This window comes from Anser brachyrhynchus (genome assembly GCF_964034855.1).
Source record: "Anser brachyrhynchus genome assembly, chromosome: 1".
In the NCBI taxonomy this organism is placed as follows: domain Eukaryota; kingdom Metazoa; phylum Chordata; class Aves; order Anseriformes; family Anatidae; genus Anser; species Anser brachyrhynchus.
Genome location: NC_137694.1, coordinates 212223277 through 212236614, shown reverse-complemented (window position 1 = coordinate 212236614; position 13338 = coordinate 212223277). Strand labels below are relative to the sequence as shown.

The window sequence follows — 13338 nt, the reverse complement described above, 5'->3', positions numbered from 1 at the left end:
AGAGCCAATGGGGAGAGGGGAATTGGAAGCCCCTCCCCTCCCCGCCGAGACTCGGGGCGGTGCCGTCACGTGAGGGGGAGCCAATCAGAGAGCGGGAGGTGGAGCCGCCCCCACCGGCTGGGAGGGGGGAGGGGGCGTGAGGGCTCGGTCACGTGGCGGCGGGGGTGGGGGCGGGGCTTCGTGGGGGGGAGCGCGGGGGGGCGGGGCTACCGGGCTCCCAGTGCTCCCAGTGCCCCCAGTGCTCCCATCCCAGTGCTCCCAGTGCTCCCAGTGACCCCATCCCAGTGCTCCCAGTGCCCCCATTGCTCCCAGCTCTCCCTTTGCCCCAGTACTCCCAGTTACCCCATTGCCCCCAGTTCTCTCAATGTCCCCAGTGTTCCCAGTATCCCCAGCTCCCCCAGTGCCCCCCACTGCTCCCAGTGCCCCCAGTATCCCCAGTGCCCCCAGTATCCCCAGTGCCCCTGGTGCCCCCAGTTGTCTCAATGCCCCCAGTGTCCCCAGTGCTCCCAGTAACCCCCAGTGCCCCCATCCCAGCGCTCCCAGTATCCCCAGTAACCCCAGCTGTCCCCAGTATCCCCAGTGCCCCCAGTTCCCCCAGCGCTCCCAGCACTCCCAGTGCCCCCAGTATCCCCAGCTGCCCACAGTATCCTCAGTTACCCCGGTGTCCCCAGTGCTCCCAGTAACCCCCAGTGACCCCAGCACTCCCAGCGCCCCCAGCAACCCCAGTAACACCCAGTGCCCTCCATTGCTCCCTGTACCACCAGTACTCCCAGTATCCCCAGTTCCCCCAATCCCCCCCCGGGACGGGGAGCCCCTGACGCCCCCCAGGGACAGGGAGCGCGCTGCAGGGCTGCCCCAGCCCTGCCCCCCGTCGGGCCCAGTCCTCGGGGCCCCCCAAACTCTCTGAGCCCCCCAAACCCTCTAAGCCCCCCCAAACCCTCTGAGCCCCCCCAACTCTCTGAGCCCCCCAAACTCTCCGAGCCCCCCAACTCTCCGAGCTCCCCAACTCTCTGAGCCCCCCCAAACCCTCTGAGCCCCCCCAACTCTCTGAGCCCCCCAAACTCTCCGAGGCCCCCAACTCTCTGAGCCTCCCCAAACCCTCTGAGCCCCCCCAAACCCCCTGAGCCCCCCCAAACCCCCTGAGCCCCCCCAGCCTCCCCCAAGGCCCCCCCGTGGCCAGGTCCTGCTCGGCGCGGGGCTGCGGGGAGCGCCGGGTGCCCCCCAGCCCGGGGGGCCTGCCCGCCCTGACGTGGGGGTAGGGGCTGGGCTGCTGCCCCGCGTTTTGGGGTTAAACAGCCCCAGTTTGGGGCAGGGCGCGTCCAGGAGAGGTGGGCGCAGACACCCTGGGCACCAGAGGCCCTGCAGGGACCCGGGGGCAGGTGGAACCACGAGGCGACGTCCGGCTGTCCGGCTGTCCGACCCCACAGACCCACACATCCAGCGTCCACCCCAAAATCCAGCATCCATCCCCCAAAATCCAGCGTCCCTCCCCAAAATCCAGCGTCCACCCCCAAAATCCAACATCCATCCCCCAAAACCCAGCATCCACCCCCAAAACCCAGCGTCCACCCACAAAATCCAACATCCGTCCCCAAAATCCAGCGTCCACCCCCAAAACCCAGCGTCCATCCCCAAAATCCTGCATCCAACCCCAAAACCCAGCGTCCACCCCGTGCCTCCAGCACCTCCCCCAGCTCCGGTACCGGTGCCCCAGCTCCGGAACCGGGATCCCAGTCCCGGCACCCGTCCCTCAGCCCCCGGAGCAGCCCCCCCGGCTCGCCCCCGTCCCGTAACCGTAACCCGTCCCGTAACCCATCCCGTAACCCATCCGTGCTGGGCCCGGTAACCGGAGCCGGTGCTGGCCGCGGCGAGGCGACGCCGCCGCCATCAATAATTGAGCGGGGAGCAGCGCCCGGCGGGGGGCTGGGGGCTCGGGGCCGCGCAGCTCTGAGCGCCGGGAGAGGTGGGAGCCCCCCGCTGCGGGCAGCGAGCCCCCCGAGAGCCCCCGAGTTGGGGACAGGGGGCGGGGGGCATGGAGGGGGCTGGGGGGTGTGGGGTTGGGGCTGTGGGAGCCCCGAGGGACCCCGAGTTGGGTACAGGGGGTTGGGGGTGAGGGGCAGGGGGCTGGGGGGTGCATGGAGGGGGTTGTGGGGTCCTGGGTTGGGGCTGTGGGGGCCCCCAAGTTGGGGACAGGGAGCAGGGGGCATGGAGGGGGCTGGGGGGTGTGGGGTTGGGGCTGTGGGAGCCCCCCGAGAGACCCTGAGTTGGGTACAGAGGGTGGGGGGCTTGGGGGGTGCATGGAGGGGGTTGGGGGGTGCAGGGTTGGGGCTGTGGGAGCCCACAAGAGACCCCGAGTTGGGGACAGGGGGTGGGGGGCATAGGGGGGTCTGTGGGGTGCAGGGTTGTGGTTGTGGGGTGCATGGAGGGGCTTGTGGGGGGCTGCATGTTGCAGGGTATGGGGTGCGGGATGTGGGATGCAGGTTTTGGGGCGCAAGGGTCAGCAGAGCCGGTGTGTGCGTGTGTGTGTCCGTCTGTCCGTGTCCGTCCGTCTGTCCACGCAGCCATGTCGGGCCTGCTGGGAGGGGGGGGGCGCACGTTGCAGGGAGTGGGGTGCGCATTGTGGGGCGCTGGTTTTGGGGCGCAGGTTTTTGGGGTGCAGGGGTCATCAGAGCCGGTGTGTGCGTGTGCGTGTCCGTCTGTCCGTGTCCGTCCGTCTGCCCATGCCCCCCCGGGGCATTCCCGTGCCCCCCGCAGCAGGCGGCACCCCCAGGGTGCAGAACCCTCCCTGCCCCGCTCCCCCCCTCCACCACCCCCTTGGGACCCCCCCCCCCCACCTCGGGGCACCCCGGGGCGCAGCCTGGCCCTGCGACCCGCCCCCCCCACTCTCCCCACGTGTCTCCCGGGGGGGGGGGAGGGGGGAGGTGGTCGAGGGCTGATGGCCGTGCCCCTCGCCAGGCGCCCGCCCCGCCATGGTGCCCCTGGCCGTGGCGCTGGCCTTCCTGCCGCTGCTGCTGACGCTGCTGCTGCGCTGCCGCCACTACCTGCTGCTGCTGCTGCGCGCCGTGCTGCTGCCCTGGCTGCGCGACCGCCTCGGCGGCGCGTCCCGCGAGCAGCGCGCCTTCCGCTACCTGCTGGCCCACGCCGTCCCCGGCGACCCGCGCCACATCCTCAGCACCTTCGACCAGTGGAGCTACCGCCGCGAGCACCTCAGCTGCGTGGGGCCGGACAAAGGTGAGGGCGAGCACGCGCGGGGAGCACGGCACGGCCACGGCGCCGTCGGCACGGCCACGGCATGGCTGGCGTGGCTTCGGCACCCCCGGCACAACCACGTCGGTGCCAGCAGGGCTGGGGCGCTGCGGGCAAAGCCACGGTGCTGCGAGCGCAACCAGGGCACTGCCGGCACAGCCACGGCACTGTGTCAGAGCCACGGCACGTTTGGCACAGCCGTGGCACTTTCGGCACAGCCATGGTGCAAAGCCGTGGCAATGTTGGCACAGCCGTGGCACTGCCGGCACAACCATGGCACTATTTCAAAGCCACGGCACAGCTGGCACAGCCACAGCACTGCCCGCCAAGCTGTGGCACTGCCAGCACAGCCACGGCAGTATTTCAAAGCCACAGCAGGTTTGGCACAGCCATGGCACTGCTGGCACAGCCACTGTGCTACTGCAAAGCTGTGGCACTGCCAACACAGCCATGGCACTGCCTGCCAAGCCATGGCACTGCTGGCAGAGCTGTGGCACTGCCGGCACAGCCACAGTGCTACTGCAAAGCCACAGCACTGCTGGCACAGCCATGGCACTACTTCAGAGCCACAGCGCATTTGGCACAGCTGTGGCGCTTTCGGCACAGCCACGGTGCTATTGCAAAGCCGTGGCAATGTTGGCCCAGCCACAGCACGTTTGGCACAGCCATGGCACTGTTGGCACAGCCACAGCACTACTGCAAAGCCACGGCACAGTTGGCACAGCCATGGCACTATTTCAAAGCCATGGCACTGTTGGCACAGCCACGGCACTACTGCAAAGCCACAGCACAGTTGGCACAGCCATGGCACTATTTCAAAGCCATGGCACTGTTGGCACAGCCACGGCACAGTTGGCACAGCCATGGCACTATTTCAAAGCCATGGCACTGTTGGCACAGCCACGGCACTACTGCAAAGCCACGGCACAGTTGGCACAGCCACGGCACTATTCCAAAGCCATAGCACAGTTGGCACAGCCGTGGCACTATTTCAGAGCCACAGCATGTTTGGCACAGCCATGGCACTGCCGGCACAGCCACGGTGCTATTTCAAAGCCACGGCACGTTTGGCACAGCCGTGGCGCTTTCGGCACAGCCACGGCGCTATTGCGAAGCCGTGGCAGCGCCGGCACAGCCGCGGCGAGCCCCCCCCTGCAGCCCGCGGGGGCGCTGAGGGCTGCGCCGCGGCAGGGAAGCTGGTGGAGCGGCTGCTGCGCGAGCGGGCGCCGCGGGCCGTGCTGGAGCTGGGCACCTACTGCGGCTACGGCGCCGTGCTGATGGCCGCGGCGCTGCCCCCCGGCGCCCGCCTCTACACCGTGGAGCCCGACCCCCGGCACGCCGCCGTGGCCGAGAAGGTGATCCGCCTGGCGGGCTTCGACGAGCAGAAGGTGAGCGGCGGGGCGGGGAGAGACCCCCCACGCCCCGGGGGGGCTGGCGCAGAAGCTGAGGTTCCCCCCCCCGGCAGGTGGAGCTGATCGTGGGCCCCTCGGCGGAGGTGATCCCGCGGCTGCGGGAGCGGCACGGGCTGCCGAAAGCCGACTTCGTCTTCATGGACCACGGGAAGCGCTGCTACCTGCGGGACCTGCAGCTGCTGGAGGAGCACGGGCTGCTGGCCGAGGGAGCCACCGTGCTGGCCGACAACGTCGTCTTCCCCGGGGCGCCGCGCTTCCTGCGGTACGCCAAGAGCTGCGGCAGGTACCGCTGCCGGGTGCACCGCGCCAGCCTCGAGTACTGCCGCGCCATCCCCGACGGCGTCGCCGAGCTCTGCTACACCGGCGCGCGCTGAGCCGGCACCGAGGAGGGCCCGTGGGAGAGCCCGAAGCGCCGCGGGGCCGCGGTCGGAGCGGGAGCCTGGGCAGGAAGGGTTGCGCCTGGGGCCGCAAGCACCTGAACAAGATTTGGGTCTGTTTCCTTAAAAAAAACAACCCAAAAAGTGTTTATTACAAAAGTGCTACGTCGCTGTCGTGCCCCCGCCCTGCCGCGAGCAGCGCCGCGTGCCCCCCGGTGCCACCAGCGTCCCCAGCCCCAGCGGGCGGCTCCGTGCCCGGCCCCCTGCGGGACGCAGCCACAGCAGGAGCAGCCCCCGGCCCCCGGGGCCCTCCCGGCGCCAGGGCAGGAGCCCCCCCAGTCTCTCCGGTTGGGTCAGGACGCAGCAATTTCAGATCATCCACTGGTCTTGATCCTGCTCGGCCCCCTCCATGTCCACCTGGGGAGGGAAGGGAAAGGTCGGAGACGTGGGGCACAGCGCGGCAGGGACTGGGGGCAGGGCAGGGACCCGGGCAGCTGCTCCCTGGGAAGAAATCCTTCCTGTGAGGGCGCTGAGGGCCTGGCCCAGGCTGCCCAGAGGAGCTGGGGGCGCCCCAGCCCTGGCGGTGCCCAAAGCCGGGCTGGGGGGGGCTGGGGGCAGCCTGGGCTGGGGGCAGGGGGCCTTGACCATGGGGGGGCATTGGGCAGGCGTTAGGGCCGCTCACCTCGTTGATCTCCCCGTCGTCGGGGGACTCGTTGTAGTCGTTCATCTCATCCATATCCTGCATGTCCTCGTCATCCTCCGAGTCCTCCTCACTGTCCTCGTCGTCCTCATCGTCCTCCTCCTCCTCCTCGTCGTAGTGCTGCGGGCGTCGGGGCGGTCAGGGCGCTGCGGTGCCACATCCCATCACACGCACCCTGCGTCCCGCAGCCCCCCGCCCAGCCCAGCCCCCACCGCGGTCACCCCGAGCCCACCCCAGGCTCCCGCCGCCCTCCCCTCGCTGGGTGACAACGGCCCCGCGGCGCGGCCGCGCCCACCTCGGAGGCCGGCTTCCCGATGGGCACCAGGTTGTTGTCCTTCTCCGCGATGCTCTGCAGCTAACGAGGGGGAAAAGGGGGGGGGGGGTCAGCATGAGGGAGGGACACCCCCACTATGAAACACGCGCAAGGCAGGCCGTCCCCACAGCCCCTGTCCCCAGCCTGGACCCCAGCAAGGAGCCTGCCCTGTCCCCAGCCAGAGGGACCCAGGAGGTGACAGGGCAGCTGGGGACAGCTCACGGCTGCCACAGGAGGCGTGAGGCCGTTGGGGACGTGTCTGCTGGACGCAGTGCTCAGCCCAGCACGGGGGGACCGGGATGGCCAGGGGCACCCCCGTGCCCTGCTGGCATCCGAGGGCTGAAGTTTTCCTGTCCCTAACGAGGCCTCTGCTCGGCAGGACCGGCACAGCTGCTGGGGATAATGAGAGCTCAATTAAAACACCCAGCACCTTGGAGCCAGAGGGACTCTGAGCATCTCCCAGGTGCTTTGCTTTTTTTTTTTATACACTGACTAAAGTGATTTAATTTGATTAGGAGAACTTAATCACCGAGCTGCTTGCTTCGCTTTAATCAATTTAATGGCAGCTCTCCCCTTATTCCCACGGGCTGTGGCACCGCGCTGACAGCGTGGAGCAGTCGCAGGCCACCGGCAGGAGTCGCCACCTGTCCTCTGGGGGGTTTAATTAACTACAAGGCAGCCCTGGTTCTAAATTGCTCTGCCACACACGCAGGCCCCTGGGGCAGCTCGCGGGTCCCGGAGCCGCTGGCCCAGCCCCACGTCCCGGCGGCTGCCGGAGACCCCGCGGAGGAGCCCCCAGCCCCTCTCCGGGCAGCCTGTGCCAGGGCTCCGGCACCCGCCCGGCACAGCAGCGCTGCCTGGGGCCCAGAGGGCACCTCCCGGCCTCCAGGCTGGGCCCGGGGCCTCTGCTCCTGGCCCTGGGCACCCCCGGCGAGAGCCCGGCTCCGGCCTCTGCGCAGCTCCCCGCAGGCCCCGGCAGCCGCGGGGGAGCTCCCCCGGAGCCTCCCGAGCCCCGCACCCAGGCCTGGTGCTGCTGCTCCTGCTGCTGCAGCTCCCCCTCGTCCCCGCACGGCCGGTCCAGGTTGAACCACAGCGGCTCCGTCAGGCGCGGCAGCAGCGAGGGGAACAGCGTCGACATGGCACCGCCCTCCCAGCGGCCGGCCCGGAAGTGCCGCCCCGACCCGGAAGCACTTGGGGGGGGAGGGGAGGGGGAGGAGAGGGGGAGGGGGCTGAAGAGCCCGCCCTGGTACTGAGCATGCGCAGAGCGCCGCGCGCCATCGCGCAGCGGACGGGTGAGCGCCGCGAGGCCACGCCCACGGGGCGCGGAGGGGGGGGGTAGAAGGGGGTGAGGGGGCGTGGCCTGCGCGCAGGGGGGCGTGGTCTGGACACGGGAGGGGCGTGGCCGAGCCGTGATTGACAGCTGGGGCGCAGGGACCCGCGGGGCGGGGGGGGCCGTGCCCACGGGTGTCCGCGACCCACGGGGGGGGGGGGAGGGGGCTGTGGGGGGCTGCGGGGACCTCTGGGGGCATCTGACAGCACCCTGGGGGGGCTGGGGGGCGGCGGGGACCCCCCCACGCACCGGGACCCCCCCCACACACCGGGACATCCCCCCCCCCCCGCAGCAGGACCCCCCCCATGCACCGGGACCCCCCCCAGGCACTGGGCCCCCCCCCACACATCAGGACCCCCCCCCACACACCGGGACCCCCCCCCCCTCAGGGCTCTCGGGAGCCCCCCATGCACGAGGACCCCCCGGGCACCCTGAACCCCCACGCACCGGGACCCCCCCGGGGCTCTCAGGACCCCCCTGCCAAGGCACCAGGACCCCCCCATGCAGCAGGACCCCCCATGTGGCTCTCAGGACCCCCCCCATGCACTGGGACCCCCCACACACACTGGGACCCCCCCCGGGGCTCTCAGGACCCCCCCATGCACCGGGACCCCCCCCCCGCACCGGGACCCCCCCCATGCACCAGGACTCCAGTGGGGCCCTTGGGACCCCCCCCCCCCCAAGACCCCCCCCAGGCACCAGGACCCCCCCGGGCACTGGGATGCCCGCACGTACTGGGACCCCCCCCACACACACCAGGACCCCCCCCATGCACCGGGACCCCCCCGGGGGCCCTCAGGACCCCCCCAGGGCTCCCCCCTGCCCCACCGCCAGCCGCAGGGACCTGCGTGACACCGCCACGCACCGGCGGGGCCACGGGGTCACCGGGGTCACGGCACGGCCCGGGGGTGAGGGGGGTCACGGGGGGGGGCCGGCGGGGGCCAGATCCTGCCCCCCCCGCCCCGCTGCCCCCCGTGCCCGACCCACGACCGGCGGCCAAGGGTTGCGCCGCGCCGTGCCCGGTGCCACCGCCGCGCACCCGGGGCGCCGCCACGTGCGGCTCGGGGACTTTGTCCCCGCACCGGCACTGCTGGGACGGGGACGGGGACACCGTCCCGCTGCCGTCCCCGCGTCTCCCCGGGGACATCGTCCCGCCGGTGTCCCCCGCGTCCCCCCCCCCCTGCAGGGCGATGGCGGCCCCCTGGGCCCCGCTGGCGCTGCTGGCGCTGCTGGCGCTGCTGGCGCTGGCGGCGTCGGCGCGGGACTCGCTGCTCAACGTCTGCATGGACGCCACGCACCACAAGAGCAGCCCCCGGCCCCGAGGGGCTGCTCTACGGGCAGGTGAGCTCAGCGCCGCCGCTCAGCACCACCCCCGGGCCCCCCTTGGTCCCCTCCCCGGACCCCCTGGGTGCAATCCCAGGGGGGTGCTGAGCGCCCGGCACCCCCCCCCCCCCGCCCACCCGCCGTCCCCCGGCGGTGCTGAGCGCCCCCGCCCCGCAGTGCGCGCTGTGGAAGGACAACGCGTGCTGCACGGCCAACACCAGCGAGGAGGCCCACCGCGACCAGTCCTACCTCTACGGCTTCAACTGGGACCACTGCGGCGCCATGCCCGCCCGCTGCAAGCGCCACTTCATCCAGGACACCTGCCTCTACGAGTGCTCGCCCAACCTGGGGCCCTGGATCGACCAGGTGGGGGGGGGGCGGATTTTGGGGAGGGGGGATTTGGGGAGGGGGATTTGGGGAGGGGGGGTCTGGGGGGGTCTCGGGGTCGGCGTGCCAGCCCCCGGCCCCGCAGGCGGACTCGAGCTGGCGCCGGGAGCGCATCCTGCACGTGCCGCTGTGCCGCGAGGACTGCGAGCAGTGGTGGGAGGACTGCCAGGACGCCCTCACCTGCAAGGTCAACTGGCACAAGGGCTGGAACTGGACCACAGGTCAGCGGGGGGACCCCCCGACCCCCCCCAGACCCCTCCCTGGGTCAGGGTGCTGGGGTCCGGACCCCTCCCCCCCAGCACGCGGGGGTCTGCCCTTAGCCCCCGCGGGTCAGGTCCGTGCGTCCTCCCGGGGGTTGTGAGTGGGGCTGGGGGTCCCCGTGGGGTTGGGGTCCCCGTGGGGTTGGGGGTCCCTGTGGGTTTGGGGGCCCTGTGGGGCTGGGGTCCCCTTGGGGCTGGGGATCTCTGTGGGGCTGGGGGTCCCTGTGGGGCTGGGGGTCCCCAAGGGGCTGGGGGTTCCCATGGGGTTGGGGGTCCCCATGGGGTTGGGCATCCCCTGTGGGGCTGGGGTCCCTGTGGCGTTGGGGGTCCCTGAGGGGGTTGGGGGTCCCCGTGGGGCTGGGGTCCCTGTGGGGCTGGGGTCTCTTTGGGGCTGGGGGTCCCCGTATGGCTGGGGGTCCTTGTGGGGCTGGGGGTCCCCGTGGGGCTGGGGGTCCCCATGGGGTTGGGGTCCCCATATGGCTGGGGGTCCCCTTGGGGCTGGGGGTTCCTGTGGGCTTGGGGGTCCCTGTGGGGCTGGGGGTCCCTGAGGGGGCAGGGGGTCCCCATGGGGTTGGGGTCCCCATATGGCTCGGGTCCCCCTTGGGGCTGGGGGTCCCCATGGGGCTGGGGGTTCCCATGGGGTTGGGGGTCCCCGTGGGGTTGGGCATCGCCTGTGGGGCTGGGGTTCCTGTGGCGTTGGGGGTCTCTGTGGGACTGGGGGTCCCTGTGGGTTTGGGGGTCCCTGTGGGGCTGGGGTCCCCTTGGGGCTGGGGGTTCCTGTGGGTTTGGGGGTCCCTGTGGGGCTGGGGGTCCCTGTGGGGCTTGGGAGGGGGGGGGAGGCAGAGGGGGGCAGCGGCAGCCTGTTCCCCCCCCAACACCCATCCCCAGGGGCGCTCCCAGCAGCACCCCGGCAGCGCTGCCTCCTGCACCCCCTGACCCCAAATCCCCCCCCGAACCCCTCTCGTTACCGCCCCCCCCAGGCACCAACCAGTGCCCGCGGGGCGCCATGTGCCAGAAGTTCAAGTACGTCTTCCCCACGGCGGCCGACCTGTGCGAGAAGGTCTGGTCCAACTCCTACAAGTACACGGCCGAGCGGCGCGGCGGCGGGCGCTGCATCCAGATGTGGTTCGACCCCGCGCAGGGCAACCCCAACGCCGAGGTGGCGCGCTTCTACGCCGCCCGCGCCCCCCGCCCCGCGCCCCCCGCCCCGCCGCTGCTGCCCCCTGCTGCTGCCCCTCGGCCTGCTGGCCGCCCCCCCCTCGGCCTGGCCGTGACCCCGAACGGGCGCCGCTGGGGGGGCGCCGCCGCGGGATGTCCCCAAAGCTGCTGGTGTCTGGGTGTCGTCCCCCCCCCAAAACTGGGCGGGGGGGGAAATAATAAAGGCTGCGCCCCAGTGGGGTTTTGTTGGGGTTTGTGGGGATGGGGAGGGGGGGTGATGTCTGTCTGGGGGGGGTGGGGGAGGGTTGTGGGGGTGTCCCCCCCCCCGTGTGTCCAGGAGCTGTGGGGTCACTGGGGCCCGGTGCCAGCTCTGCCGGCCCCATGGGGCTGCCGTGGGCGGGGGGCGCGGGGGGCGCGGGGGGCACAGGCGCTTGCTCTTCCTGTGCGCCCCGTGGGCTCAGGGTGCCCCAGGTCCCCAACGTCACACCCCACGTCCCAGTGTCACCACCACGTCCCCATGCCACCCCCACATCCCCCAACGTCACACCCCACGTCCCAGTGTCACCCCCACGTCCCCATGCCACCCCCATGTCCCCCAGTGTCACACCCCCACGTCCCCATGTACCCCCCACATCCCCATGCCACCCCCACATCCCCCAGCGTCACCCCATGTCCCCATGTCCCCCCCATGTCCCCAGTGTCACCCCCACGTCCCCCCATGTCCCTCCCCACATCCCCCAGTGTCACCCTGTGTCCCCACGTCCCCCCCCATGTCCCCAATGTCACTCCCCATGTCCCACCCCTTGTCCCCATGTCCCCCCCATGTCCCCCCCATGTCCCCAGTGTCACCCCCGTGTCCCACCCGTGCCTTCCGACCCCGGGGGTGTTTCCCTGGGGTGCCCCGCTTTGGCCCGGGGGGGCCCCACGGGGCGCTCCCCCCATGCCGGGGGGTGGGGGCCGATCCTGCCCCCCCCACGAGGCGGTGGCAGCAGCACGCGGGGCCCCCAGCCCCACGGGGCGGGCAGGGCCGAGCCGTGCCGTGCTGAACCGTGCCGGGCTGCGCTGTGCCGAGCCGTGCCGAGCCGTGCCGAGCCATCCTGCACGGTGCTGTGCTGTGCCGGACCGTGCTGAGCTGAGCAGTGCTGAACCATGGTGAACCATGCCGAACCGTGCTGAACTGTGCCAAACAGTTCTGAACCGTGCTGAACCGTGCTAAACTGTTCTGAACCGTGCTAAACTGTGCCGAACTGTGCCGAGCCATCCTGCATGGTGCTGTGCTGTGCCGGACTGTGCTGTGCTGAGCAGTGATGAACTGCAGTGAACCATGCCGAACCGTGCTGAACTGTGCCAAACAGTTCTGAATCATCCTGAACCGTGCTAAACTGTTCTGAACCACGCTGAACTATGCTGAACCGTGCTGAGCCATCCTGCACGGTGCTGTGCCGTGCTGGACCGTGCTGTGCTGAGCGGTGCTGAACTGCGGTGAACCATGCTGAACCATGCCGAACCATGCTAAACAGTTCTGAACCGTGCTAAACTGTTCTGAACCATGCTGAACTGTGCCGAACCGTGCCAAACCGTGCCGAGTCATCCTGCATGGTACTGCGCCGTGGTGGACCGTGCTGTGCTGAGCGGTGCTGAACTGTGGTGAACCGTGCCGAACAATGCTAAACAGTTCTGAACTGTGCCGAACCATGCCGAAACGTGCCAAACTGTTCTGAACCGTGCTAAACTGTTCTGAATCGTTTTTAACCATGCTGAACTGTGCTGAACCGTGCCAAACTGTGCTAAACAGTTCTGAACCATGCTGAACCGTGCTAAACTGTTCTGAATTGTTCTGAACCATGCCGAACCACGTTAAACTGTGCCAAACTGTCCTGAACCGTGCCGAACCATGCTAAACTGTTCTGAATCGTTCTAAACCGTGCTGAACTGTGCCAAACCATGCCGAACCATGTTCCTAAACTGTTCTGAATCGTTCTGAATGGTGCTGAACAGTGCTGAACAGTGCTGAACTGTGCTAAACAGCTCTGAGACGTTCTGAACCATGGTGAACTGTGCCAAACCATGCCAAACCGTGCTAAACTCTTCTGAACTGTGCCGAACCGTGCTAAACTGTTCTGAATCGCTCTGAACCGTGCTGAACCGTGCCAAACCACGCCGAACTGTGCTAAATTCTTCTGAACTGTGCTAAACGGTTCTGAATCGCTCTGAACCGTGCCGAACTGTGCCGAACCGTGCTAAACGGTTCTGAATCGCTCTGAACCGTGCCGAACTGTGCCGAACCGTGCTAAACGGTTCTGAATCGCTCTGAACCGTGCCGAACTGTGCCGAACCGTGCTAAACGGTTCTGAATCGCTCTGAACCGCGCCGTGTCGAACCGAACCGTGCTAAACGGTTCTGAATCGCTCTGAACCGTGCCGAACTGTGCCGAACCGTGCTAAACGGTTCTGAATCTCTCTGAACCGTGCCGAACTGTGCCGAACTGTGCCGAACCGTGCTAAACGGTTCTGAATCGCTCTGAACCGTGCCGAACTGTGCCGAACCGTGCTAAACGGTTCTGAATCGCTCTGAACCGTGCCGAACTGTGCCGAACCGTGCTAAACGGTTCTGAATCGCTCTGAACCGCGCCGTGTCGAACCGAACCGTGCTAAACGGTTCTGAATCGCTCTGAACCGTGCCGAACTGTGCCGAACCGTGCTAAACGGTTCTGAATCTCTCTGAACCGTGCCGAACTGTGCCGAACTGTGTCGAACCGTGCTAAACGGTTCTGAATCGCTCTGAACCGTGCCGAACTGTGCCGAACCGTGCTAAACGGTTCTGAATCGCTCT

General features: G+C 69.3%; 3 protein-coding genes across 3 annotated transcripts; 2 read left to right on the top strand and 1 right to left on the bottom strand.

The window, feature by feature from the left end:
• The first annotated feature begins 1263 nt into the window (after positions 1-1263).
• LOC308200881 (transmembrane O-methyltransferase homolog) lies at positions 1264-5163 on the top strand. The gene is made up of 4 exons (XM_080607364.1): positions 1264-1963; positions 2956-3231; positions 4438-4634; positions 4712-5163. Exons 2-4 carry the CDS (start codon positions 2970-2972, stop codon positions 5030-5032), a joined length of 780 nt encoding a protein of 259 aa, XP_080463490.1. The 5' UTR covers positions 1264-1963; positions 2956-2969; the 3' UTR covers positions 5033-5163.
• ANAPC15 (anaphase promoting complex subunit 15) lies at positions 5154-7235 on the bottom strand. The gene is made up of 4 exons (XM_080607390.1): positions 7067-7235; positions 6031-6090; positions 5718-5855; positions 5154-5452 (listed from the first exon to the last, which is right to left on the bottom strand). The coding sequence occupies exons 1-4, from the start codon at positions 7184-7186 to the stop codon at positions 5405-5407; spliced, it is 366 nt and encodes a 121-aa protein (XP_080463516.1). The 5' UTR covers positions 7187-7235; the 3' UTR covers positions 5154-5404.
• Positions 7236-8435: 1200 nt separating this feature from the next.
• Positions 8436-11827, top strand: LOC308187835 (uncharacterized protein; the record flags this gene model as incomplete). Its single annotated transcript, XM_080576200.1, is given in 6 exon segments — positions 8436-8685; positions 8687-8719; positions 8879-9067; positions 9174-9309; positions 10329-11127; positions 11812-11827. Coding segments are annotated over 6 exon segments (1290 nt in total). The 5' UTR covers positions 8436-8568.
• Between the last annotated feature and the right edge of the window lie 1511 nt (positions 11828-13338).